Below are 24,034 nucleotides of genomic sequence, written 5' to 3'. Positions count from 1 at the left end.
TTCAACAGGGTAGCCCAGACTTCTTTTTCTCCCAGCCACTTGGTCCAGCTCATCCCGGAAAAAGTCCATGGCATTCCCAGGCCAGCCTGGAGACATAGTCTCTCCAGCGTGTCCTGGGTCATCCCTGAGCCTCTTTACGATAAGAAATGTCTGGAACACCTCACTACAGAGGCATCCGGCAGGGATCCTAATCAGATGCCCGACCCACCTCATCTGGCTCCTCTCAACATGAAGGAGCAGCCACTCAACTCCGAGTCCCTCCCAGATGACCGAGAGATATTAGAGAAAGACCTAGGGACATGTTCATCTGTGAACGCCAGGGGTTACCAACCATTCTTAAAGCGAGAGCTACTTCTTGGGGACTGGTTAATGCAAAGGGCTACCAGTTTCATACACATTTCAGAAAGAACAAATTAGCCTTAAGTCACGAGCACGAGCATTTACTACATCTATGTTAAAGAATGAATCATATTCATGACTTCTTACATTAAACGCATCCAAACATTACCAATGGGTATTCTTCTAAAACCGATGAAATGAATACAGAAAGAAAGGTTGAGCTTTGAGGAAAAAAAAGACTTGATTCTAATCTTGTGTGAGTAACTTATGATGCCAGTGTGAGGTTGAAGTTTGTATTTCATGCCAAACTAAATTGAAAGAGCACTATTGGGGGGGGGGGGGGGGGGGGGGGTGTACATACAATTGTTTTTCTCAGAGTTCCGCATACAGAAAAATGACAGCAGTTGAGATCAGGAGAATTCTTTATTCAAACACTCAATAAGCACAGAACAAAACAATAAACTTGGAAAACAATGCCCCAAGATGGCAGCATGTCAAGTCGCAGGAAAACTGTCTATGGGTTATGTTGGACATGTTACAGAGTATCAGGCTGTTCGGCTTCATCCAATTGTAATGATTTTATTGGCAAGTAAAACTGAATAAAATTAATGTTGTGAGTTCGAAATGACTAAGCCATCTTCTTTCCCAGTCTGTCTACAGTACATTGCTACAAAAGTCATACATTTGAGAACACCATTTAAGGGTTAATGTAGTGTGTTTTTTATACTTACTGTACAGAATGGACAACAAATTTATACATAAGAAAAGTACCAAATTTTCTCAGGTAAAAGTTAAACTTGGATTACAAAAGAATTATAGAATAAAAAAAACTCAAAATGTGTTTTTAAAAAAAAACAAATCAATTCGCCCCACTTGGCACTTTGTTTCCCAACATTTTAAAGTAAACATGTCTGCATGACCTTTATGTTCCTGCTCACCCACATTGGAAATCGATTCCCCCAAAAATTCTTTAACATTACATTACTTCTGTTATAGCCAATAAGTTATACAATAAGAGAAGGAAAATAGTTTTGGAAGTACAATGAGCAACCAGCTTACATTGATGAACATGGAAGTACTTTAGGGTCAGGTTTGCAGAAATAATAAACAAAATTATACACAAAGTCATAAAATCATATATAATGCTAGAATAACTAGTTTAAAAAAAAAAACTCACCAGAATTGGGGGTTTGACAGCTGTGTAAATTGGTCGCAGAATCTCAGGGAAATACTAAAACCTTAAGAATGTAAAAACTAATACAGGACCATATATTTCTGAAATTTCATCCCTCCTTCTTCAGCCCACACCCACCCTCCCCAACCCCTGGAGGTTCCTCTAAACCAGTCAAAACATTTGCAACATCACTTTTGGATCAAAAGTTTCAAAACCTTTTTAAAGTGCTTCGAGCAAGACTGGTCTGAGAAAAAAACGACCTCAAAAGAGGTTATCAACTAAATGTAAAGCTAACACATAGGTTTACATTTGGACAAAACATTTCACTGAAAATTAAGTGGAAAAATGCCTTATTAGCTTCAGTTCAAGCCAAACTCAGTCTGGTGAACTTAGTACTTTGGCACTTTGGTGTAGTCCTCCCTGTGAATGTTCTTGCATAACCAGATGGCCAGAACCATCCCCAGCAGCTGTCAGAAACAGAAAAAGCTATTATTTAAAGAAATTGCTTGGCAATGCATGTTAAGCAGCACTTCACTTGAAACTCCCGCTGAGAACTTGAATAAAATTTTTGAGAGCTGTTGTGTACCTCAATCAAAGCGATTGCGATGCAGATTCCCAGAACAACCCCGATGTTGGTGAGGAGCCAGCTCTCCACGTTGAGAGCACAACCCTGAAGAGTACGCCAGAAAATGAAATTTCACTGCTTTTATTTAAGGCAAGAATTCCCAAAATCATGTTACCGTGTCGTATACGGGCCATTCTGGTGTCTGAGCCTCGCAGAACCCGCTCTCTGAGACGTTTCCAGTCGCGAGGGAGATGTTGTAGCACGAGCAGGGAAACAGAAGTTGAGAACTGTTGACAATCACCATGTTTCCGTTCCAATCGCTTTGACCGTTCCAGCCGCAGCATTCCATCTGTGAGAGTGGGAATAAAATACAACTTCAATCGCATTTTCAAGATTCTCTTTGTGACTTGTGTCGCTCACGTAGGCCCATTTCCAAATCAGATATTTCAAACTATTGTCAAAACCACCTTTTTTGAGGAGTAGGTGTTTTTCTCCTTGTACCAAGCTGTCATGCGCCCGCCACGAGTCCAACCAAAGGAGAATCATTTGAATGAATCTGTCAAATTTGAGTGAGATGTGACTTTTAATGGCTTACATTTCTCTGAATGAAGTCCCACGCTTGCGCTGTGGTAGAGTAGTTGCCTGGATAGTTGTCCAAGACCTTGGATATAATCTTAGACATCTCTTCATTTAACTATGGGAAAACAGGTCACAGATGTCAGAGACAATTTGTTCTACATGACGCAACGTGTCAAAAAGAAATTCCATATCACCACGCTAAAATAATGTCTTTTTTTTTTCCAGAAAACAGGAACAAAAAAAGCAGACCCAAACTCCAGTTAGACTACATTTAATAATAATAATAATAAATGATACAGAAATAAATAAATGATGTTTAACTAAACTGATTTTATCAGAGATGGCCAGGATCCTGAGGTGATGTATAAAATATTTCTTTTTGGTGGGTGCTAAATAAAACTTTGGCCATGATTTTTAGATGCTGACAAAATGATGGAATTGATGTTTGATATTTTTCACTCCGTTCAAATTGATGTTATGTCTATCAAAGATCACCCTCCATTGACCCTACTATACTTCTTGATGAAAGTTGTTTCTTTTCATGTTTTTTTTTTTACAGTATTTTCACATTTGTAGTGTAAACTCTTAGTAGCCTCAGATCTGATCATTCCAATGAGAATTGAGACAAATAAACATAGCGCTAAGAGAAGAGAGGCCGATTTTGTGGAGAGGGAGCTGACACGTCCAAATGTGAGATTTCAGAGAACAAATTCATTGAATGTTTTGAGGACTATGGACAACTTTTGTTTCAAGACTGTTGCCACTTGGCTGCAAACAATACAAATATAAGAACAAACTCATGAAACAAATGGCCAGCATTTCCCATTGTAGTAGTGTGAGAGCTACACAAATGAGTCCCAAAAAGTCTGTAAAAATGTGTGTGTTGTATACACAACTGAAAGTGATGTTATTGTGTTACAACAATTTGCAGAGATGCATTTATGTAACTTTCAATTCTTTATTTGGAAATACTATGCACTAGGGGGCACTGCAAAACCAATTTCTTTCTATTTCAATTAGGGTGGGATGACCACTGAGTTTAATGTCAGTAGAACCTCTGACTGCAACCATTATTCGTTCCAGAAAACTGGTCGGACCCGATTTGGTTGGAGTCCAATTTAATTTTTCCCATAAGAAATAATGGAAAACGGATTGATCCGTTCTGACGTAGTAACAATGGACACTTTTCTGTAATAATTAGTGACTTTTGTGATGTCTAATACACTTATACCCTCGTTATTAAAAAGGTTGTGGATCGCTTTGCTGGGCAGAGGGATATGACGAGCGGTGTGTTGAGCGCATGTCCGTCCCCCAGGCAAATAGTCTAGCACAATTGACACGAACAAGAGACTGAACGAGATCACGACAGACATTACTAGAGAAAGGAAGCTTTTATACACAAACCCTCTTTAAAGAAATGCACATGATGCCGCTTTTAAGTTAAAGGCAGTCGATTGAGCTCTTAACGAAGGACATAGAGCTGATGCATCTACTGTAGAAGTTTTTTCCGATCACTAGAGAGCACTGAGCTATCGTTGATGAAATCCTGTTGCGTCACCCTTTTCAGTATTTTTGTTTCGAGTCATGTCTTCTCCGAAGCTTTACGCTCTCGAGACGCAGTTTAGCTTGTCAAGCCAAACCGAACGTTGCTTCGGAGACGTTGTCAGCTAGCCTCGACTCGGCTTGAAAAGCTGTTCGCAGTCCGGTGTTTTGTTTGGTTTTGGGGGTTCAAAAGCTTTGAATTTTGGGTTTGAACTCCGATTTGTTCCAACGTTCAAAATGGGAGGTTCGTCTGTACTCCTGAGTTGCTAGGTTTTGTTTTCTATCCAGGACGATTGTTGTTTGTAGTGTGTGAAGACCACATAATAATATGCCGCTTACCACGTCCTTCTGGAAGTAGATAAGGGCGGCAGCTACAATCTCAGCAATGAGGATCAACAAGAGGCAGGTGAAGTACTGAATGGGAGAGAGAACAATGAATGGAAAATAACATATCCAACTCCGTTTTTTGTTTTTTTTTCAGACACATTTTATCATGAACGTTAAAGGTGTAATATTTTGAAAGGTGTAATATTTTGGGTGTGTTTTCTGCTCTGACTTATCACAACACTATGGGATTGCTCTAATTTTTCAAATTCACTCACTAGACCAAGCAGACAGCGGATCTCATAAATAGCTCCCAAGCAGCCGAGGAAGCCCAAAAGCATGGCGAAAGTGCCAACTCCAATTAGGATGTAGCACGCGGCCTTGACGGCTATGGAGTCATCTGCAAGGAAAGAACAAGTGCAGAGGTCAGAAATTACCAATACAAAAGGAAAGTGTATCTGAAATTTAAGATCTAATTGTCTACAGAGCAATTTTAACCAGGCATTCACTAGATTATAATACAGCGTCCTATTATGTCAATGCTTTTGATCTCTAGGTGCAAGTACTGTACACTTGCCGCAAAATCATCTTTTGATATCATTCAAAGGCCTTATTTAATCTTGCAAAGTTATAAAAAAAAAAAGAGTTATAAAAAGATAATAACAGATTAAGAGATTGAATTTTAGGATGGAAGTAAATTGATTTAAAAAAAAAAAACTCCATGTGCAAAATTGTCAACTGTTCTTGGGTTCACCTCCAAATCGATGAAGTCCTTGTTGACCGAAAGATATTGCCAACTTAGAGGCAGTAACATTGTGACAACAAAGTTTGGTAACAATGCTAAAAGAAAATCACCACACTTTTTAGCATTCAGGCAATGCAAAACCAACATCGAGGGTAGAGATGCACTGATCCGATATCTGGATCGGATATCAGCCCCGATATCAACAAAATAGATGGATCGGGTATCGGAAAATGCAGCCGATCTGTGGGCCGATCCTTTTCTTAATCTATTCTACGTTATACGTCAGCATCACGCGTGCCGCATGCCACGAGAGTTTTCTAAACAAACGCAAACATGGAGCGAATGAAAGAGTCAGCTGTGTGGAGTTACTTTAAACTGAACACGCCAACTACCTCGACGGCAGTTTGTAATGTCTGCAAAGCTAATGTTGCCAGGGGTGGTGGTAGTACTGCCAGTTATAGTACTACCAATTTAATTAAGCATCTCCAGAAACACCACGCAACAAAGCACCAGGAGTTCCAGCAGTTGAGCAGATCAAAGAGAGCGGGAGGTGGACCTACACAGCAGTTAACGCACCTAATGTTTACATGTTTACTATTTCTTTTAATATTTGGTTACTGTGTGCTTGATCACCCTTTCTATATTTGCCCAGTGTAGTTTCAGCTGCAACATTTGTATTTTTTTAAAGAAGTTTGTATCCTTATTTACTTGAATTTAAATGCTGATACACTTTATTGCTGCTGTTGCACAACTTTTTTACAAATAAATAGTTCATTGCATTAATCTGCTTTATCTTGTTACATTTTGTTTTAGGAAAGAACTGTGTAGTCATGCCTGATGCCATTGCCTTTAGTCTTTTCTGTTCCACATGTAGAGGTATCTAGCTTGTTAAGTCAACCATAATATCGGATCGGTATCGGGTATCGACCGATACGCAAAGTCGCGGTATCGGTATCGAAACTGAAAAAGTGGGATCGGTGCATCTCTAATCAAGGGGGTGAATACAAAGTGTAGGCACCAAAGCTATCATTATCTGTGCAGGCTAATCACATTAAAATAACAAATTATGAACTGCATGTGCTCATACCTCAACATTTTCAGCAATTTAGATGGTACAACGACTAACACAAGGCAGTCTAATTGGTACAGTAGCAAAACAAATGTTATTCCCTCTTGTTTTGAAGTTCTGAAAGTGCTATCTTGGTACAGTAATTGTTTCTTTCAAGGCAGATTTTGTATACACCATGCGATGCCTTTCTGCTCAGACATTTATCTGTACATCAAAATTATACCTGTATAATCTTAATTCCAATTTCTCCGCAAGGTGAAATAAATCAATAAATCTTATTTATGATAAAAACATTATGAAGATGATCACTTTGACAATATCATTAATTCATATTTAATACAGAAAATATCACTTTATCCAGGATAAAAAAAACTCTTTCGTCTCACAACCTGTGCTGTGTAGCAATTTGACTTGAAGTCCCTTCCACCTAAAGTGTAATATGATTTTTTTTTTGTGCCCCATAAATAATTAAATTAAAATAGTATTAACCCATGCTGCGTAAAACATCACAAACTGCAATTATAAAGTGTAATTTAACAAGAACTAAAAACTACATTAGGAAGTATTTAATCTACAGCGGTGACAAAAAAAAAACAAATTACATGCCGATGCTTTTAACTGGACAGATACACTGACGTTATTACCGCCATTCATCATGCACACTGCGATCATCTCTGATCATCTGACTCTCTCAAAGTGTGCCATTGAGCAGCTTCTCAATTACGTCCCCATACAAAGCGAATCAGTCTACTGTACTTAAACCCTTTTTTCAAGATATGACTGCATTGATGATTGCTGCTGAGAAAAGGGCGGACGGACTCGCCCTCGCCAGACCGGTGACGAGCGTGTGAGTAAGGCAGTGAGCACACTAGGCTGATGTGATGCGTGTTAATGCTGGACAGAAGAGAAAGGGCCCAGTGTCTGAGCGGAGGACACCTGCCGCGATGCCACTGACAAGAGACAAACGTCCTCATCTCCTCCAAGACAACCTCTTTCTTTCTCTCTTTCTCTCTCTTTCTCTCTCTTTCTCTCTCTGAGGTCGGCATTCCGTCCCCGTGACGATTGTCAAACGGACAGAAGCGATGACAGATGCCCTTTTTAGGTATAACAAAAGGATATTTATGACACTAAGGTAACCAAGACAGCTATGAAACAAGTTTGGCTCATCTACAATTGTATTTCTTGACAGGATTATAACGCATGAAGTATTATGAGAATAGCGGATAATATTTTGGTACAAGGGGAAAACACAGCAGTTATCACACGAGACATTGAACAGCTAGTAATTGCAAAAATGGTGCTTTTGGAAAACAGTGAACTCCCAGAATTTGAGTTATTTGCACTCTATTTGCCATCTGTGTTAGATTGTCGCATCATATGAACTCTGAAGAAAGAAAAGGTCACTTTTCTCCTGCCGCCTTTTGTTGCTCTATCATAGGATTACAAAACAGACACTATATCTTTGTAGAAAACAGTTGAGGCAAACAGAAATGGTAACTGTCTTTTCATGTTGGTGTATATGTGTGAACTTAAAGAAAATGGGGAGGCACTTCTTTGCAGCTGCCAGATTGGTTGTATTTGGAACTTTTGAACTATTTGCATGCAAACCTTTTAAATGTTCATCCTCTTGTCCATTAAGGGGCCATATTTTCCCCCACTGTGGGACAATAAAAGGATTATAATTATAATCATTTCATCCATATCTGCCGTAAAATTGGCTTCCTTCTTCCAGACAGTCATTTAACAGAAGATAAACCACTTTCAGTTCAACACCAAGTGAACTAACCTGTCTTCATGCAGTGTGTTTATTTTACACACTCCATTAAAGGCACACTTCAGTAAGAATCTCTAACCAATGAAATGTTAGATGTCGATTTAGGATGAAGCATGTAGCAATACAACATTACCAAATTTCATTGTTCTCTTGTCATGAAGAGAATACAGGGACATGTGCAATCTGGGTCTGAATCTGATCTGGCTGAAATACCACTGCAAAAAGTCGCACACTGTAGCCAGATGGCGCACACAAGAGCAGTAACCTTAACATTAAATCACAGCGGGTTCAGGAAAATGGTTCATTGAAGCCAATTTGAAAATGGAGCGTTAAATAGAGGCGCACCGCTTATTTTTAAAGGGACAGCCCTCAAACAAGAATGGAAAGAGGTTTTGTGTTGGACAATGCATTTCTTGTTTAAAACAACTGACACGAAAATGAAAACACGTGTTTAATAGTTCTACAAGATGGTACATGCCATAACAAAATATTCACTGTCCTGTGAGAGGACTTCAGTATTTTCATCAACCTTTTTCAAGGTCACTGTGTATGGAAATAAAAAGTTTGTATCCTCATGTACAAAAGCTGAACCATTTTTTTTTCATTTGTTTTAGAGATATTCAATGATACTTAAACATTCCAAGAGCCTGCGGCCAGACCTTGGCCTGTTTTCATTCTGTCAATACTGGCTCCATCTGTATTGGCCTACATTCTTCTATTTCAAAAAACTCACTGGATTACTGAAAACTATACAATGGAAAAACATCTTTTTGTACTCTGTTATTTGAATGTCTGCTGTGTCCAGGAGTCGAGGTGGAAGGGTGGAAATGCAAGGATGCTGGGTGCAATCGGCAGAATGTACAAGTTCTTCTGGCAAGGCATCAATGAAGGGACTGGTGGTGTCGGAGTACTTATCGCCGAAAAGTGGGTAGATCAAGTGCTAAGTATTAGGGTAAATTAGCGGATCATCTTTGTGAAGTTGATCGTCGGAAAGCGCCCGACAAACGTAATTTCAATCAAATTGGCAGAAGTCAGGACGAGAAGGATGCCTTCTGACACAAGGCCATCATGGTGCTGTCAGGGATCCCCAGAATGAGGTTATAATTCTGGGAGGTGATCTGAATGGACACGTGGGGAGGGAGTCAGATGGCTTTTAGGGGGTACATGGGGGACAGGGGTACGGCATGCGGAACGCAGAGGGAGAGAGGATTCTGGAGTTTGGAGACGCACTGGAGCTGGTGCTGTGCAACACGCTTTTCAAGAAGGACGAACCCAAATTAGTAACATGCAGTTCGGGTGGCTGCAGCAGCACAATAGATTACATCATGGTCAGAAAGGAGGACCGCGTCCTGGTCAGGGATGCCAAGGCAATCCCCGGAGAAGAGTGTGTGTCTCAGCATCGCCTAGTCATCGGAGACCTAACTCTGCAAATCAAGAAGGTGGGGGCTAAGAAGCATCCTCCCAAGTTGAAGGTGTGGAAGCTACATAGCGCAGGGAATAAAAGCGAGTTTAGGGAGAAGATTGAGTAAATAGCAGAAGAAGTGGAGGAGAGGATGGAGTCGGGTGGTGTGGATGGCAAGTGGCAGGCAATGAAGGGGTGCACCAGGGATCAGTGCTCAGCCCATTACTGTTTGCTATTGTGATGGATGTGGTATCGAGGGAAGTGAGGGGTGGATTACCATGGGAGCTGCTCTACGCGGATGACCTGGTATTGATGGCTCACAGTCAAGAAGACCTAGCTAGGAAGCTAGTGGCCTGGAAGACATGCTTGGAAGTGAAAGGAATGAAGGTGAATGCAGCAAAATCAAAGGTCATGGTCGGTGGTGCTGGCCTGGGAGTGATACCGCAGTCAGGAGCATGGCCATGTGGAGTTTGCGGGAAGGGAGTGCAAGCTAACTCTATCCGGTGCAAGGGTTGTCAGAGATGGGTACACCGGAGATGCAGCGGAGTAAAAGGCAGCCTACTAGCTGCAAGTGAGACCTTCCAATGCAAGCGGTGCAGGGGAGAAGTCACCCAAGCAGACCCAGCTGAGCAAGAGGGGCTCGTGGTAGATGGGGAGATGTACGAGGTGGTGGACAGCTTCTGCTACCTTGGAGATATGCTCAACGCTGATGGGGGGGTGGACCTAGCAGTGACCACAAGGGTGAGAAGCGGGTGGAAGAAATTCAGGGAACTCATGCCCTTCTTAACATCTAAGGCACCATCCCTGAAGATGAGAGGCCAAGTGTACTCAGCCTGCGTCAGAAGTGCTATGACGTACGGAAGTGAGACATGGGCCCTGAAAACAGAAGAGGAAAACAAACTAAACAGAGCAGAAATGAGAATGATCAGATGGATGTGTGGTGTGTCAATGAGGGAGGAAAAGACCAGTGCAGAGCTGAGAAAGAGGATGGGAGTGGAGGCCATCGTGGATGTGGTGAGGAGAGGCAGACTGCGATGGTACGGACATGTAGTGAGGAAGGATGAGAATGACTCGGTGAAGAAAGTCATGTCGTATAACGTAGACGGAACAAGACCCAGTGGTCGGCCTAAAAAGACCTGGCAGACGACCGTGGCAGCCCACATGAAGGCATCAACCACGAGATGGCCATGGACCCTTCCCAGTGGAAGAAAGCCATATCGAGAATCCAGTCCAACCCAGCAGCGCCTGGGAAGCGGACTTTAAACCGATGATGATGATGATGATGATGATGACGACTCTGTTATTTGAGATATTTAAAATTTTGTGCCTCCTGAATCCTACATTGATTTTGTCTGGCATTTCCAGTAACGTTTTGCTGTTAAGTTCAATAATAAAAATGCTGACTTTGGTACCTAACCACTAACAGGAGAGTCCATTTTTGCTCTAGATCACACCACATAATCTTATGTTAGGAGGGAGCGTAGTTTCGAAACAAGCAGTCTAAGCAATGGGTAGGAATATAAACTTTAAATTACAGAAACTCATTTATGAAATTTTTTGGGGGGCTTTCCACATGTTATGTTTTTTATAGTTGGCATGATTTTTATTTAGGTTGAATTAGATACATTTTACAGTTCATTTTGTTCAGAGAGCTAATTAGATCTTGGGCTGTGGGGTAAAGATAGTTTCCCTTTATAGGTTCCGTGACCACCATCAGGTGAGGGAGTCAAACTTTGTTAAAATATTAGGAAAAAATATGACTTTACTAGCGTGGCTTTTCGTATGCTGGTAATGTGTACGTCATTTGACTTAGGCAGTAGTCAACTGTTAGCTCAAGATTAATTAAATCAGCTAAAGTGCACTGTGTGCTCTCTCCCAGCACCCTCCAGAACATTAATAGGCCTGATAATAAACTCGACAATTGCATTCGTGATGTCATGTTTACCCAGGCCTTCTTATTTTGGTCACAGCTCATATCCTACCCCCAAACACAAGGTTGCTGAGTGATTGGTCGTATAAAGGCTTGGGAAAAGTTGAATTCTCATGTTTTTGTGGCAAGGTTGCAGGCAAGCTTAAGTGGTCTCTCCTGTCGGTTGCAGGGTTCACAATTGTGACGTAAAAAACGGCATGAGAATTTCATTCATTCTATGACTTTCAGAATTTGGTCGGACAAATGTTTGTGGACCAACCAACCGACTAGCAGACGTCAGCCCTATATTTCACAATATCGTGTTTTGTTTTATAAAATAACTGTAAAGGCTAGCCACTCAAAGATGCCGTTAAGACGGCAATATCTCTCTTGACCAATGAGAAGCGCTGTACTATCGGCGATATCATTGCAAGCACATGCACACACAAAACAAAATAAAACTAAAAGATGTGCAAGATTGGCCATGCAGTAAATGTATAAAACAAAACATAATATTGGAAAACAATGTGCATATCACTAGCATCTGGGAAGCGCCGACAGTTAGGTGATTGATTTTTCAATATTCTAAAGGTTTGACTCAAACCCCTTTACTGGGTTATCAAATGATATGAGAAAGTGCACTAATATTACATATCATGAAACTTTTTGAATGAAATAAAGACAATATGGTAAATAACTCACTTTAAATAAAGAAGCACTCGTTTATTTTCACTACGACTGAAGTGAAAATATTTATTTTGGATTTGGGACTTACTGAGCACAACTATGAAGCTCTGATTGTCCAGGAGGAGCCACAATCCAAAGCCCATGATGACGCCACCCAGAAGCTGAGAAGAAAAAAAAACCATTAGCCAGACATAGTTACATGCTGTAACTGTGGACATTGTTTTAGTCATATGGAATAACAGCAAAATGTAGCTGCTGTACGTATATAATGTACATATATAATGCTATTGTAGATATTGTTCCATGGAAGAAAATGAGAAAGAACGATGCCAAAATCTGAAAACACAATCAATCGGCTTCATGGTTATCAAATGTTTTGTTATTCTAGATAAATTCAGGTGACAGACAGGACACACAAAACAACCAACATTTACACTTACATATACATCTTTAGACAATTTGGTCTTCAATTGAACCAACATGCATATTTTTGGAAATGTGAAGTGAAGCTTTTGCACAGAAACGAGATTCGAACCAGGCTTTTCTCAACCCATTGTGGAAGATGTGCTCACCCCTATACACGTATGATGGAAAAGATTTTATCCGGTGCTAGGTCAAGCCTGGGTAATCAATGTTCTCCCTAAGTTAGGTACCACTCACCACTCGTATGATTATGTTGGAATGTAGACTAGAATTATTAACTTTGTTTAAACCTTTTACCTTTCCTTGATTCTGAAAAGTTTAACCATTCAGTTGTTGAAACTTTCCAGATGGTGTGGAAACATTCTTGCTTAGTTAGTCATCTAAAATGCTCCACTAGTTTCTATTTCCACGACCTTGTAAAACAATGTGCTGGGACCCTCCGCACTGATTAACCAGTTGCTGAGGTGACCACCAAACATGTCCAATGTCACCCCCACCCTACTTCTTCTCAATAAATATGCTCTTGTAAGAGACTCACGGCAGAGTTTGTTCGAACATTGCTGTACCTACAGTAACGAACAGGCTCTCCACTTGCAAGTCCTTAAAGGGCATACTGTCTCCCGTGTGGTTCTTGCAAAATAAGTTAGAGTGGGAACATCTCTAACAACTCTTTACATTCAATTTGTCATGTATGGTCTTGGCATGGATGAGCAGATGAATCTGTGTTTTAATTCTTATGCTGCATAGCATATTAGCAACATACACAACACGTTGCAGTGAACACGAGTGAGATCCCGCTGCGGCTTAAGGCTGAAGCCATTGCACATATAGGCAGAAGTTCCACCTTCCAGTTCATGATCATCCATTCACAAATTGCCATCGCATAATGGCTGAAAATCAAAGCATTTATTTAAAGTGAATGTTATTTAAATGTATCAGCTCTTTGATAAAGAGAATAAAGGGGTAATCTTTATGTATCACAATAGCTCCCACCAAATGTTGTCACAAGGCTTGGTTCCTTCCACCTATGTACAATTCATTCAACCAATCACAGATGCCACTGCGTTGAATGAATGTGGAAGCCACTCTCGTGTTGACAGACACATTGAACTTTTGCCAAACCCGTAAATAAAGCACTAAACACTTAGAATGGTTCCTGTACACGAGCAGAAACAACTGTGCTGTTTCACTCGCGTTTTCTAACCAGGCTCGTTGTGCTATGTTGTTGCTGCTTTGATTTTTGACAGACAAATGTGAACGCACTCACTGGTGATAGCATAAGCGAGGTCATCAAAAAAATACAAAAACGATCACATTAAAATGGTAGCAAAATAATCTTGTGACATCCCACTTCACTTTTTTTTTTTTTTGAAAGTGCTGTTTCCTAAATTGGTATGCCAAAATCAATCTCTGATTTAAAAAAAATAAACATGCGTGATAGGAAACTATTGTGGAAAGACTTTTCAGTGGAGTAGTCCTCTTCTCCTTTTCCCCACTCCACTGATAGTTAATAATAAAAAAAACACATTTTAATACATGTTTATAGTGTGTTTTGACTTATTTCAATATTGTATTATATTTTATCAAAACAATAGTAAAAAAAAGGGGGGGGAGTATAACTTAATTTCTATCAGAACTCAGATCACCTCGTTAATATGAAGATTTAGACGCATCATTGTTGACATATTTTGGCAATTGTTCTACATCTAAATCAATACATATTGTTAAGTTTGAATAATGATCCTGTACTCACAAAGAAGATGAGGTTAAAGATGAACAGGAAGTACTTGGTCGCCGTCACGCATCCTTTCCCCATGATGTTTTATCTGTAAAGGTGAGAGGGCATGAATGTAATTCCACAGGAAATGTGGCTGACATTGTTCTAGTGATATAGAGGTGCAGAGCAGTAAAGCTCCTGCACTGATAAATACTAGCACACACACGCACGCACAATCACGCACCATAAAAATACATATAAAGATGTATAAAAGGTATACACATGAATCAAAATGCTATTCATGTAAAATAGCTGCAAATTAATTAGGGGTGGACCTGCTTCACTTAGTTTAGACTTGCTTTGTGTTTCAACACGTCTGTACCAATCTGCAAGATAGAAGTATGCAAACAACCAACACAGGCTACTAGACGTAACATTGATTCTAATTTAAGTAACCTCAAATGGACTGATGAGTTCATTTGATCGCTTAGAGTCAACTCAGAGTAGCTGGGAACAAAATCTTTTTTTGCAATACTGCGTAGGCATTTTAAAAGCAAAATACTGTAGTTGCTGAACTTGCAGTAGACTACTGCAAGTGCAGCAACCACCAAGGACATTGGTTTAGTCTTTGTTTTGAGAGCATTTTGACAGAGTTGTCTAAATGTAGCACATTTGCTTCTTCTTACTGCTACTGCATTTACAGAATGTGAAAACATTTTGCAACAACAAGCTAAATTGCAGAGGAGGATAGCAAAAATGTAATTCCCACCAACTGTCATTTTAATCCCATTCTAATGGGGCTCCAACAAGCCTGTCTGATCAGGACTGGGGGGCTCAAATCTATAGGATTAAATTTGCAAAACCAGTTTAAACTCAATCTGTGAGCACGGAAGGAGGCGTGTCCATATTGCTTACAACCAGTTTACTCTTCACTCCTGGTGGTTGTGGATTAAAATGAATATCCTTGTAAAAAGAATCAAATGTCACAGTGTAAATACATTTTTCAGTGCAAGAAAATCTGTAGCTTTGAATCTCAAATATATATACATATATACATATACACACGCACACACACACACGTGGTGAAATATGCCGACGACACGACTCTGGTGAGACTCAATACAGGTTGGAGGTCGACCTTCTGGCCACATGGTGCAGGGACAACAACCTCCTACTGAACGTCAGCAAGACCAAGGAGATTGTTGTTGACTTCCGGAAGGGTCACACCCAACACCTGCCGCTGACCATCGACGGTGCTGTGGTGGAAAGAGTGAGCAGCACCAGATTCCTGGGGGTGCACATCAGTGAGGACCTCTCCTGGACCACCAACACTGCGTCGCTGGTGAAGAAAGCTCAGCGTCGCCTGTACTTTCTGCGGAAACTCAGGCGAGCGAGTGCTCCTCCTGCCATCACGACCACATTCTACCAAGGCACCATTGAGAGCATCCTCTCCAGTTGTATCACTGTGTGGGGTGGTAGCTGCACTGACTACAACATGAAGGCCCTGCAGCGCATAGTGAACACGGCCAGTAAGATCCTTGGTGCTTCACTCCCCTCCCTGAAGGACATTTACACCTCCCATCTCACCCGCAAGGCGACCGCGATTGTGTGTGATGTGAGTCACCCCGCTCACTCTTTGTTTGATCTTCTGCCCTCTGGGAAGAGGTACAGGAGCCTGCGCTCCCGCACCACCAGACTCACTGACAGCTTCATACTCCAAGCTGTCAGGATCCTGAACTCTCTCCCCCCTCCACCCTCGGATGCATAAAGTCCTGTTCTTTTGCGCTATATTCTGGCTGTCTGCTGTATGCACGCTTGCTCCATTTTGCTCCTCTTATTTGTCTATTTATTTATTTATTGTTTATTTATTTCGGTTATTTGCTTATTACTTATTCATCGCTCTTATCTATTGTTTTTACTCTTTGTGCTATTTGCTTGTATGTGTTGTGTGATGTGTCTAGTCACCGTGGGATGGTGGGAACCGTCATTTCGATCTCTTTGTGTGTCTTAACATGTGAAGAAATTGACAATAAAGCAGGCTTTGAATACATACATACACACACACACACACACACACACACACACACACACACACACACACACACACACACACACACACACACACACACACACACACACACACACACACACACACACACACACACACACACACACACACACACACACAAGGTAAGGTAAATAGAAATTGATCCTTCATGATATCTCCCAATAATTTGGTAATATACAACTATCAATGTGCAAAACCTTTTCTTCTATACAGTAAATCTCTGCCAGATTACATTTTCAAATGGCAACTATAAAATCACAATGCCCCATCACTAGAGTGAGCTATTTTTGGAACAGGCTCGCAGGCTACTCATACAATATGAGGGCTACCTGTTGCCCATGGGCAGTCACCACATTGGTGACCCCCTGATATAAAGCTTAAGATTTCCAACAGAAAAGTATTGATTTGTTCTCTGACAGCAAAACATCAACACCCTCAGTATGTTTTCCAAAACGTGTCACCATCACACCATCATCTCTTACACTCTCTGTATCATAACGGCCACTCATCAATAAATCTATGAAGATCTGGGTGAAATATGGAGCCTCAACTGAATAGTTGTCCTCCACCAGTCAATGTGAGGGTCACGGACATGACCCAAATTCTCAACAGTGGAAATGGGTTACTGTTACAGTGCACCACTGTGCTACTTTCATTTTGACAGAGTGTTATTGAAAGTAAAATTCCATGGGATGTAAATACAATCAGGTCAGGTCCATTTTGAATAGGTGAGGCAGATTCCACTTATATTCAATGTGCTTGCCTGATCAACACAACTGAACACGTCTGATGACTGTGTGCGTGTGTGTGTGTGTGTGTGTGTGTGTGTGTGTGTGTGTGTGTGTGTGTGTGTGTGTGTGTGTGTGACAGTGCTGATTCACTAGCATTAAGACACGCCTGTGGGATTTCAGTATTTATAGTGCTGCTCTGAATCTGCACCACCCCTATGTTAAGTCCTTCCATTTGCACTCAAACTGTTCATAAGTGTTGGCCAGAGGTGGGCATTGTCCTCCGTACCCGACTTTCCATCCCTGACCCACGCGGGCCCAGCCAGTCCCTCGTCAGCGAGAGGCCATCGACGTTAAGAACATACTCTACTAAGAAGGAATATACATAGATCAACCAACTGCATGACCAAGCAGGCAAACAAGACTTTCAAAATTGAGAAAGGAGATACAATTTTGTCCCAAGTTGAGATCTTCAGGACAACGCAGAAAATTTGAAGATCATCCAAATGAAATTATGACCTTTCTATGAATCTAATGTATCCCTTAGTGCGATACAACAAAAATATGTTGACAGATGGCTCACTAAAATTCCTTAGCCTGAGATGGAGAATTCTTCTGACCCAACTGCAACTGATGAATTAACTTTATTTGTGGGTCATTTTGGGTCAAAATGTTCCTCCAATCAAGCAGAGTGTATAAATTATGAATTGAATCCATCTGGTTCCTAGCAGTTTTCCACTTACTTGCTACAGTGAATTTTTGGTGGCTACTTTATACAGAAATCTAGCAATACAAAAAAAAAATACTTTGCAACAGCATTGCAACAATATTTGTTGTCAGTTTATAAACAAAAACAATGCTAAAATTAGTTGCTTGTTTAACTGATGCCAAAGATTCACACACACCAGTTGACTACAACATTAGTGAAAGCTAGTTTGGACGTCACCTTATTTAGCTTTATGAGCAGGTCAAAGGGGTCAAAAGATTTTTGCACCTCTTGTACAGGATCTTGGATTGTGTAAGCAAGTCAATGTAGGGGCCCCTGGATAATAGGGCTGCACAATATTACATAAACATGCAATATGGTGATGAATATTGCTATGCCTATTTTATTGCAATATTTAACCTAAAGCAGGCATGTCCAAAGTCAAGCCCGGCCCGTTCAAATTTCCACCAGCCTGCAGCCTCTGGCATCAAATTAATAATATGTGACCACGGTAGAATATACATATGTACAAAAAAAACATTTCATATTCCAGAAGATGACAAAATTCATAATATGACTGGATTAGGTCAATAATGAGCCCACCAAATAAATAAATTAGTCTGGAGAGTATTAAGAGAATATTAGTTCACTACACTTATGAATATTAATACGTACTGAACTACATTTTTCAGCCATATAGCCCAGCCTTACAAAGCACATTATGCTCAAAAAGGCATTTATTTAATTGTTCTATTAAACAGTTTATGACTTTATCATGGTTGTGTTGACCTCTAAAGTTACATATTAAAATAAAAGTATTAAGATTTAGCCCTTTATCTTCAGGTCTTTATTTTTCAATAGTAAGATATGGATGGAGGGGTAGGTCAAGAAGTTAAATTTCATACATTGCACATCATATCTACCTATTGTCTTGTTTCTTCAATCAGAATAATTGCAGTGACTGTATTTACACAACAAATGACATCCTATTAACTCTGAGCATTACTGTTTACATCCACTGCGTTATGACAGAACACTAACACACAAGCCAGTCATACGAGTTGAACTAACATTAGTTGGGATTTTGAATTGTTGATGTTTTGTTGTGTTTAGTGCACTAAGGAAACAGTGACTCACACACCATTACAAGGAGCGGCTAAATATGTAATATTAAAGTAACATCCGCCTTTCTAATACATACATTACCTCTGATGATGTAGAAGCTGCATTTATCCAGATATAGGTAATTTTATACCCGGATAATAAATATTAGAATTTTTTATTTTTCCTTAAAATTGCATGAAATTGATGGCATGTCCCCCCCCCCTCCCCCATTCACAAAACCTTTTTTTATGGAAAATACAATGAATAAATAAAGGATTCTATATAGCCAGTGGAGCAATACTAGGGATGCACCGACATAACTTTTTTTGACTGAGTTTATAAGTGCAAGCATTGACAATGAGTACTTGTTGATACAGAGTACAAATATTTGATAATGGGATTATATTTTCCAAATGTGATGAAAATGTATTGTATTTTAATAAATTATTGTTTAAAAAAACAAACCTTTCTACACTGTCAAAAGAAAAAAACCGCATGATGCACTGACAAAAAGAATCCGTAAAACAGCAAGGTCGCAAAAGGTGAACTGCTATATAGCAAGAGAACACTATAGCATACCAACTAAAGCATTTCATTATAAATGATAATTCCCCAAATAATTGGTTTTCTAATAAAATACAGAAATAAATAAACCCATTCACTTTATTTTACAAAGACTAGATTCACACAAGAGGCAAATACCACCCAGATTTTTTTTATGTCACTCTGAAGTTCATACTATTGTATCCAAATCAAGATATGAACATTCAAATCAGGATGATATCAGTCATGTAACGTCACACCTTTGTTGCACGTAAAGCTTAGCCCACCCTGTCACATTCTACCAGTCAGATTCGGGTAAGTATGTCGAATGCCAACAAGTTTAACTAACAAGTGGAACTAACAGTGAATGTCCAGCTAGCTTAAAGCATACTACATATGTACATACACATAATTCATTACGTAGACAGATTAGATACACATTTTCCTTGTGTGCAGCTTGGTTTTTTCCTTTCTAAAGTTAAAGATAAATAACACTAGGTTAACCCAAACTGGGCGTACAGTCGCATTTACACAGTAAATTACTGTTATTTTACAAAGCACAACCACCTACTGTAATGAAACAATGACAAATATGCAGTGGGGTGATTACTGTGCATCTCAGGCAGGTGGTCCTCTTCATATTAACATGTAACTCGTGATTTTTTTAAAATTATTATTCATAATGATGACTAAATTGCATACTAATCCAACCAAATCTCACAATGTGTGTTGAAGTCCATTTCTGTCATCTGGTGTGGCTTTACACACGATGACTGTTTGAAAGCAAATTTGTTTTGCAACTTTCTGCCAGAAAAAATGCATAAAACTTGCAAAACATTTGGCTTCATTGTATCTATAATGCTGACCATCACCAATTTCTGTTAGATTAAAAAGCTAAGCGATGACTTCATTTAAAGATGAAGTTCCTGTTTAGTAAATCAGATCTTGAGTTCTTGAGCTAAGTTGTATTCACAAATCAATTGAGCAAAACTATCATCGTGAGATCAATACATTTTAATATACATGCAGAATTTGTGACTCGTCCCAGACGAGAACAAGGCAGTATATGCATTATACAAAGACAACGCTAAACAACCAGTCATGTCTTCTCCCCAACTGATGGCACCCCCCCCCTCCACACACACACACACACACACACACACACACACACGCACACACGCACGCACGCACGCACGCACGCACGCACGCACGCACGCACGCACACACGCACGCAAACACACACACACACTCAATAATACAGTAAGTCTCCCTCCCACCCTGACTGCTCACCAGAACAAAGGCAGCTTTCACACACTTTTCTGTCTCTCAAGGAACAAAAGGGAGAATTTGAGATGCAGAGGGCTGCTTCATCATTTCATCTCCTCCTCTCAAGAAAACAACAGCAGATGGTTGAAAGACGCAACTTTCCACTGTGAGACCTGACACCGCCTGATGGTCCATTTAGTCTTTTAGAAATTAACAAAGTGATATGGCATATGTTCAAGATTTAAAGCAAGCAAATGGGGAGTCAACCCCCAAATCTTCTTTCCAATAATATGTTATATGTGCCCCCACTAGTCTAAACATGGCATTGTGATTTATTGCAGGAGTTAAGCAGCAAAATCCACCCTTTTTTTGTCAATCTCAGGGGGCAGACATTTTGCTGCTTGCTGTTGATGGAAAATGACATCACAATTGCCATGTTTCAAGTCAAAACCAAGGCTCAGCTTCAGAAAAGCCGTGATTGGATGTGACCTGAGACCTGGCAACTGTGAGGTCATTTTCAGTCAACAGCAAGTAGAAAAATGGCCACCCCATGAGAAGGATGAAAATAGATTTTGCCTGCTTGATTCATATTCCACAAATGAAACAAAATTAACGAAATTAAGAACACCGTGTTTTGACTAGTTGGGCTGCACAGAACAAATTATTACAATGAAAAATTGGGGGTTGACTTTCCCTTTTTAAAGCAACAGTGTGTACTATGTACAGTAATCCCTTGTTTATCACAGTTAATTTGTTCCAAGACCACCCGCAATAGGTGAAAATCCGCAAAGTAGTGTCACCCTTTTATTTTTAACATACGTAAATTTTTTGTGTATCAATGTATGATATCATTAGAACATTAAAGAATAGTTTCAAACATGTAAATAAAATATTAATAGTATAAATAACATACAGGAAATAATTTATAAATAACAAATATAAATATGATACGCGTGTGTGTGTAACATATGTAGATGTAACTAAAGTGTACATACTGTAAATATGTTTTTAGAACTCTTATTATAACAACTTTTCTTTTATCACAAGATACATACTGTAAATATGTTTTTATAACTCTTATTATTATAATAACCAATTCAATGACACCGTATGGAGAGCACCATAGGGAAACCATTTCACAGAATGTAAATAAGACCTGAAATGTAACCAGGCAAAAGGAAAATCAAAATATATTGGGAAAATAGCATATACATAGTAGCTTTGTCTTATAGGAACAGATTAAGTGCAACAATCTTGATTAGGGTTCACCGACCTTTTTCTAAAAAGAGAACTACTTCTTGGTGTCTGATGGTATATACGAAGGATTATCCGTTTGAGACACACTTTTGAAAATTATTATAAAATGATATATAATATTTATAATATTATAAAATTATGATTTGACAAAATGTTCCTGTTGATGATATTGATTGATGAAAAGACACGGATCATACTAATAGCTTCTCAAGATAATTAGGAAAGAGACATATCAATAGGTAACCACTTACTTTTGTAAAAAGCAATCACCATTCAAATTGTTTGGAGGTATATTTAGATATTTCAATGCAGTTTGTGATGGAAAACACATTTGTATTTAATGTTTATCAGTAAACTTGGAAGGATTGCTGGGGCTTGTTTTTTTTTTTTTTTTTTTTTTTTTTTTTACCTGTGTGTCACTACTAACGTCCGTTCCCTAAGTATTCAATTAATGAGTTGTTGTACCATTCAAACTGTAATTATTTAACTTGATTTGTTGACAAACTAAACACCAGTAGTTGATACTATTCGACTTCATAAAACCGTTCATTCTCTACTATGTCATAAAAACAAATGAGAGTTGACACCAACAACCGGAAAAAAATTCTCGGCTTACATTTGTCTTGTTTGTTGAGGAGGAAAACTGTGAGGAACAGCTTGAGCTGCGTTAAAGTCACTAACAGCTTCAGGGCAATTCCACCAAACAGGGGAAACAGGTTATGGACTTGTGCAATGAATGCCACAGTCAAGGCTCTTTTTCTTAGTGGCTAAGCAGAACAGTAGTTTGTAGACTATTGGGGTGAAATTTTAAACTAGGAATTACATTGAAGTTAAATTCATCGTTCTTGAGAGCAGCGGGTGCTTAGATACATCCAAAACCTAACTGGTAACAGCTGTGAACTCTTGTGAAGCATAATCCAAACAACATCTCTGTTTGCAGGATATGGGAAGGTAATTAAGGTCACATTGGGGGGAAGGAAACCCTGATTTATAGCCTAAGATTTTGTGGGAGAAAGTTGCTGTGACTGAGAGGGTGTCATAGGAGGCCCAGGGCTTGAAGGGGAAAATTTGGTCTTAATTGTGATGCCATCATTCCTGATGCTGACCCACATTTCTATCTGTAACCAGCTGCTCCTCGTAAGCACACAGTTATTAAAGGGAGCAACAAATCAGTCAATAGGACAAAAGGTTCTGCTCGTGTGACCACAATATTATCGTTGTTTTCGCAAATGTGTTCACTCGGTCACGGTCAGCCACACACTATTTCTCTCATCTGGATTTCTGTGGAGGAATTGGTTGTCTGAAATAAATAATGATGAAAAATGTTACAATTGTATTATGTTAGTTTCAACTAACAGTTACGGAACGCAACCTCTATGTTGTAAATATTTTGTTAAGATGGGCATTTGTTTTGCTTATAAATGTCTCACTAAATTGTGGACAAGGTGTCAGGGAGAGGGAAACAGGAGAGCAGAGTTTCTCGACTCAATCGTTTGTACCTTAACTTAATTTCTCTTACCAATTAAAGTGTTTTGTTTTGTGTTTAACATTCATGATCAGATACACTTCATGCTTCTGTGGTAATTTATGTGTCAACAACTTCGAAAGAGGTCTTCTCAAGACCGACGAGATGATGCGATTGACAGCGCTGAATACTGGTGTTTATTAATTTAGTCTACACGCGCCACATCATCAGCATTCGTAAAGAAGACGCCATTAAGCGAAACAGATAGTTTGAAGAAACTTTCAGTTTTAGGCGCTGAGCAGATCAAATAACCTGTATAAATCAAATCGCCGTGCTTGTGGTAATTATTCGTTCGTTTAAAAGAGAAAAAAAGACACTTTTCGGTGTTCAAGACCCACGCAAAGTCAGCGAAGAGGCTTGATTACTTACTGATTGGGAAGAAGTGCAGAGAAAAGTTGCAGCAGATAAGTGCGTGTGTCGGTGAGCACAATGTTCGGCTGGCTCCTGCCTGTTCTGAGCGGGCTGCTGGCTGGACTGTTTGACCTCCTCCACCACTGTGACCGACGCCGACTACTATCTAACCGCAATCAGTCAGGGAGGCTCAAGATGGGTAGACAGCAGGGGAATCTCCTCCGGTTCCCCCCCCCA

At 39.7% G+C, this 24,034-nt stretch overlaps 1 protein-coding gene across 1 annotated transcript; it reads right to left on the bottom strand.

Annotated features, from left to right (window-relative positions):
- Positions 1-743: 743 nt before the first annotated feature.
- Positions 744-24,034, bottom strand: LOC147058828 (CD82 antigen-like). The gene is made up of 9 exons (XM_085907897.1): positions 23,816-24,034; positions 14,286-14,358; positions 12,198-12,270; positions 4,802-4,923; positions 4,539-4,613; positions 2,674-2,772; positions 2,254-2,427; positions 2,100-2,183; positions 744-1,980 (listed from the first exon to the last, which is right to left on the bottom strand). The coding sequence occupies exons 2-9, from the start codon at positions 14,346-14,348 to the stop codon at positions 1,903-1,905; spliced, it is 768 nt and encodes a 255-aa protein (XP_085764023.1). The 5' UTR covers positions 14,349-14,358; positions 23,816-24,034; the 3' UTR covers positions 744-1,902.

The sequence above is a fragment of the Syngnathus leptorhynchus genome, chromosome 3 (assembly GCF_054491065.1).
Source record: "Syngnathus leptorhynchus isolate UIUO chromosome 3, UIUO_Slep, whole genome shotgun sequence".
In the NCBI taxonomy this organism is placed as follows: Eukaryota; Metazoa; Chordata; class Actinopteri; order Syngnathiformes; family Syngnathidae; genus Syngnathus; species Syngnathus leptorhynchus.
This window is presented reverse-complemented; position numbering and strand designations above follow the sequence as displayed.

Bases quoted from the DNA above. Each gene is read 5' to 3' on its own strand.
- LOC147058828 (XM_085907897.1), bottom strand. From the start codon at position 14,348: ATGGGGAAAGGATGCGTGACGGCGACCAAGTACTTCCTGTTCATCTTT. The intron at 4,924-12,197 runs GTAAGTCCCAAA...CTTTCCTTGCAG, and splicing joins GAGCTTCATAGTTGTGCTCA to ATGACTCCATAGCCGTCAAG. The intron at 2,428-2,673 runs GTAAGCCATTAA...CCACTCTCACAG, and splicing joins GGGACTTCATTCAGAGAAAT to ATGGAATGCTGCGGCTGGAA.